This window comes from Populus euphratica, unplaced genomic scaffold, assembly GCF_000495115.2.
Source record: "Populus euphratica unplaced genomic scaffold, PopEup_1.0 scaffold1052.1, whole genome shotgun sequence".
Lineage (NCBI taxonomy): Eukaryota > Viridiplantae > Streptophyta > Magnoliopsida > Malpighiales > Salicaceae > Populus > Populus euphratica.
In genome coordinates, this window is record NW_011500900.1 from 1 (window position 1) to 5327 (window position 5327).

Consider the following 5327-nt stretch of genomic DNA (forward strand, 5'->3'; position numbering starts at 1 on the left):
TCTATGAGGGAAAGGAATCTCAGATTTTGAAATTTTATCCATCATTCCACCATAAGGAATTAGTAAGGTAGCAAGCTTGTCTTCTTGAAAGAAAATTTTCCATAACCCTTTGAGTGCGGTTTCAGATATGGGACTTTGGGCAAAGTCTGACTTGCTTTTGGTGTAAGCCGGGAATAAATTCTTCCTCTGAAGTAAAACTTCAGGAGTTGAATTAGTGGGGAAGAAAGCTTCATAAATTACTGAACCGATCCAGTCCATTTCAATACAATCCTTCCTTGCTAAACCCAATTCAGGGAAACTTTTTTGCATCACTTCGAGGAGTCTGCTGGTATCACCAAGAAAAAAGCCACTATAGATAGTTCTTACAGTTTTTTTACCTGTGTCACTAGCAATAGCCGGTCGTATGCCAACGACTAAGTAAAGATCCACATCAAATTTATTAGCAACTTGTTGCCATCTATAGAGGAGCTTAGTAGCTCCTTGTTCCAAGAACCTGAAAACCCTAAAAACTGTCACAGTTGACGGTACAGGAACCAGTTTTACTTTCCAGGCAGTAATGATTCCAAAGCTGGCTCCTCCACCTCCCCTGATTGCCCAAAAAAGATCTTCTCCCATGGCTATCCGGTCAAGGAGTCTTCCCTGAACATCAACTATACGAGCATCAATGACATTGTCAGCGGAAAGGCCATATTTTCTAAGCAAAGGGCCATATCCACCTCCCGAAAGGTGCCCACCAAGGCCCACACTGGGACAAGCACCAGCTGGGAAGCCAACATTTTTACTTTTCTCTGAGATCCTATAGTGAAGTTCACCAACTGTAGCACCTGCATGAGCCCACGCACTCTTACGCTTGATGTCAACGCTAATGGAACGAAGCTTGCCCAGGTCTACCACAATGAAAGGTGTATCAATTACGGAGGTGTACGAGAGTCCTTCAAAGTCATGGCCTCCACTGCGAACTCTAATCTGAACTCCAAGCTGTTTTGAGCAAACAACAGCAGTTTGGACATGGGATTCTTGCAACGGTGTGAAAATAAACTCAGGTTTCGGCACTGAAGGCAATGCGAACCTGAGATTTTGAGCAGTGGACAGCAAGACATTAGTGAATGAAGAGTTGTTTGGAGTGTACAAGATAGTGGAGAAAGGAAAGGAGGATTCAGAATATAGTGAGAGACATTTAAGAAATTTATCCTGAATTGGAAGGGAAACTATAAAGAAAGGAAATGAAAGGAGAATTACAAGCACTGAGACAATGGAAGAACCCAATCGAAGCATTTTGCCTCTCTTTTCTTTTCTTGTTTGTGTTTAGAAATTGATTGAGAGAGCTATTATTTGTTGATGCATCTACTCCTACAGTCAACTTCACACATTAGTTTTTGGTTTTGTTCTTAAAACTGGATTGGCTAGTAAATAAAAAAAAGCTGTTAACTTAATAAAAATTAGATTAATTTTTTTAATTTGTGATACAACCCTAATCACGGATTAATTCCCTGATGATGTTTTAAAATTATAGTTTTTTATTCTATAAATAAAAATTAGGTTTTTTTACTTAATTTTAAAAATACATTTAATCATGAATTGATATATTTTAAAAAATAAATTTTATTGAATGATGGTATTAATAATTTCTTTTAGTATCATATCAACTTTTATAATTAAGATAAAGAAGATATATACTGATAAATAAAAAAGTATCTTAGCAGTCCATGTAGTGAGCAAAATAATTGTTTAAAATATGCAATTTTATAATATTAAAGATCCGATAGACCTTTTCTTTTTATTTATTTAGAGGCCAGCAATCTTATAATATATTAATTGAAGAATGAGCTGTGCTTGAAGCTGACAGTTTTCGTGTTTTCGACTTGGTGGGGTTTTCGCGGAGTGATCTCTCGCATGTATGCTTGCATAATCTGTCATGTTCTGATTTTTATATCAATAAATCGGATCACATGTTTTTTTTTTTTTAATATAAAAACACAATAGCACATATTAATGGCTCTCAATTTTGTTTTTTGAAAATTTGAAGAACGTTAAATTTTTGCCAAAAATTATAACTTGTATTAATTTTAATTTTTTGTATTCACTCGCATGAAACTTGAGCCATTTAAATTTAAAATTATAGATGGGGTAGATTAACCCAGATTAATTATAATTAATTTAAAATAACATTATTTTAAGATTATTTTTTTTATAATTGTTCAAATAATAATATTTTAATTAAAAAATAATTTAATCAAATCATGAATTAACCTATTAAATTAATTAGATTATATTTATTTTTGTGTTAAAAATGGTTCTGAAAATTTTTTTTACTTCAATTTTTTTTTTATGATTTTGGATTGTTTTAATATGTTGGTATAAAAAATATATTTTTTAAAATTATTATTTTAGTATATATTCAAATAAAAAAACTGAAAAATAGCCATTATTTTACTTTCAAATACTTTTGAATTTAATTCTTATTCAATTGAACATGAAGCAGGGAGTGCAGTTGAGTTTAATAATAATTCTATAAAAATGCAAGAGAACAAAGCAGGTGGCAACGACAACTAATTCTATTGCTGTATTGGGCGTTCAGCGGAATAGATCGTAGAAAATCTAAGGAAAAGGGGACAGCAAGCATCACAGCTGCCCACATGCCATTTTTCGATTAATTAGCTTCTCTCGCACTTGGACACCACGTGCTCATTAATCGGCGAGATGAGATGACATGCTTTCTTAGGAAGGTGTTAGATTGTGAGGCGGTGGAGATTGTTTTTATTTATAAATATATTAAAATAATATTTTTTTTATTTTTAATATTATCCCATCAAAATAATTTAAAATTATTTTTAACATTTATAAAACCTATAGATGATGGTTTCAATTCCTTTGAAGGTCTTAAAATTACAACATTTGGATTTATCATATATCTTCCTGGCATTACCGGTTGCATCTTCAATTGAGGGCCTCTTTTGCTGTCACAATCTTAACATACAAACCCGACAATATAACAAATAAAGGATAAGATAAAATGAGATACATAAGAATTTATGTGGTTCATTCAATTGAGCTACATTCACAGACAAGTATAAAATGATTTCACTAAGTAACGTGAGAATACAACTTCTCTCTAATAATAGGAGTACAATCGAAATCTCCCTATTACTAGGAAAAAAACACCTCACTTACTATCTTACAAAAACCTTATAATTTTGTGAGATTACTCTCCTCACCCTCTTTTCTTAAGTTTTTTTCTTGTGGTGTGTCTATAATGCTTGGATGCATTGTCTATTTATAGGTAAGTATCCATGCAAAAGACAAGCGGTAGGGCAAGTAACACCAATTTGGTGCCTATAATTTTTGACTAAGGTGTAAAAGGATGACTTCACCTTCTCCCACTATGATTGACTTAGGTGGTTGACTTCACATTTGGTATCAGCATTGTTGGATATACGACTAAAGTCCTACATTGGCTAAAAATGAAGAGGATCATGGGTATATAAGGATGAACAAATATATTCATTGGTATGAGGCTTTTTGGGTATCGCCCAAGAGCAAATCCATGAGGACTTAGGCCCAAAGTGGACAATATCATATCAATGTGAAGATAGGCGGTGTCAATAGTCCTCACAAGTGGTATCAGAGCCTTCTGGTTGGTGTTGTTCTTTTTGGGTATCGCCTAAGAGCAAATCCATGAGGACTTAGGCCCAAAGTGGACAATATCATATCAATGTGAAGATAGGCGGTGTCAATAGTCCTCACAAGTGGTATCAGAGCCTTCTGGTTGGTGTTGTTAATACACAAAAGTTATTCGTGTATACAGTTACTATTCACGTCTATGACACTATTCACCTATATAGCATTATTCATCTATACGATATTATTTACATTGTTACTGTTGGCGTATATAGAAAAGAAGTGTGGTGATTAAATACAATTAAGAAGTTCTATCTAAGGAGATTGAGTTTTAAGTAGGACCGTTTGATGAAACGGTGATAGCTAAATAGATCCTAATGAATATAATAGCAACAAAGTACGAGATTGAGAGGTTTAATGAGAGCAATTTCTCACTATAAAAAATGAGAATCAAAGCACAATTGAGGAACGACCCGCGGAGATCACTAATGATGCAAAATGGAATGAGATGGATGGCAATGCTATTGCTAACATACATTTAGCATTAGTCGATGATGTATTATCAAGTGTGGCGGAGAAGAAAACAACTAAGGAGATATGGAAGACTATCAAAGTATACAAGTTCAAGTCTTTGCACAATAAGATTTTCTTAAAGTAGGGACTTTATACTATTCGAACGATAGAAACCAAGTCGGTGACTAACCACATCAACACAATAAGAACTCTATTTTCACAACTCACTATATGGGTCAGCAAATAGAGGAAAATAAACGTGCAGAGCTTCTACTTCAAAGTCTTTCCGATTCGTATGATCAGTTTTACCAATAATATCCTCTCAGACTATTTAGTCTTCGATGATGTTGCAACCGCTATCTTGAAAGAAGAAAATAAACGCAAAAAAAAATAAGATAGAAATAGTTCGAACCAAGCAGAGACATTATTGGTGTCAAGAGGAAGATCAACGGAGCGTGGCTCTAGTGAGAGTCAGAGGTAGGGGAGGTCCTATGAACAAAATTTTTTTCTTCAAGTCTTTCACATGTCGCACTCCTAAAATGGTACGAATTAAGTCATCATATATCTTTAATTTGATGGTGTGAATGCCAATAATCTCTAAAGCATGATTATCACCCATGAACACTTTGTCTCTAGAGATAAGTTTATATGTATGTAACCAATTTTAATTTGGAGTTATATATGTTGTTCCTGAATTCATTAGCCAGACCTTAGTGAGCTCTTTTGTATCTATAGAGATTGTCGTTACTTCACTATATAAAACCTCCCCATCTTCTGAGCAGCTCGCAACACATCCTTGAGATTTTGATAACTCTGCAGTATTCTCTGTATCCTTTTTGAAGTGTCCCTTTTTGCCACAGTTGTACCATTTCACAATCTTCTTGATTTGGACCTCCCCTGCCTTTGACTCCTACTAGAGCCACGCTCCGTTGATCTTCCTCTTGACACCAACAATGTCTCTGCTTGGTTCGAACTATTTCTATCTTATTTGTTTTTGCGTTTATTTTCTTCTTTCAAGATAGCGGTTGCAACATCATCGAAGACTAAATAGTCTGAGAGGATATTATTGGTAAAACTGATCATACGAATCGGAAAGACTTTGAAGTAGAAGCTCTGCACGTTTATTTTCCTCTATTTGCTGACCCATATAGTGAGTTGTGAAAATAGAGTTCTTATTGTGTTGATGTGGTTAGTCA

The 5327-nt window shown here is 34.3% G+C and overlaps 1 protein-coding gene across 1 annotated transcript; it reads right to left on the reverse strand.

Moving 5' to 3' along the window:
- Nucleotides 1–6: 6 nt before the first annotated feature.
- On the reverse strand, nt 7–1339 carry LOC105116759 (tetrahydrocannabinolic acid synthase-like; the record flags this gene model as incomplete). Its single annotated transcript, XM_011014220.1, has 1 exon — nt 7–1339. A coding segment is annotated over exon 1 (1269 nt), but the record flags the coding sequence as incomplete, so codon positions are not given.
- Nucleotides 1340–5327: the final 3988 nt, after the last annotated feature.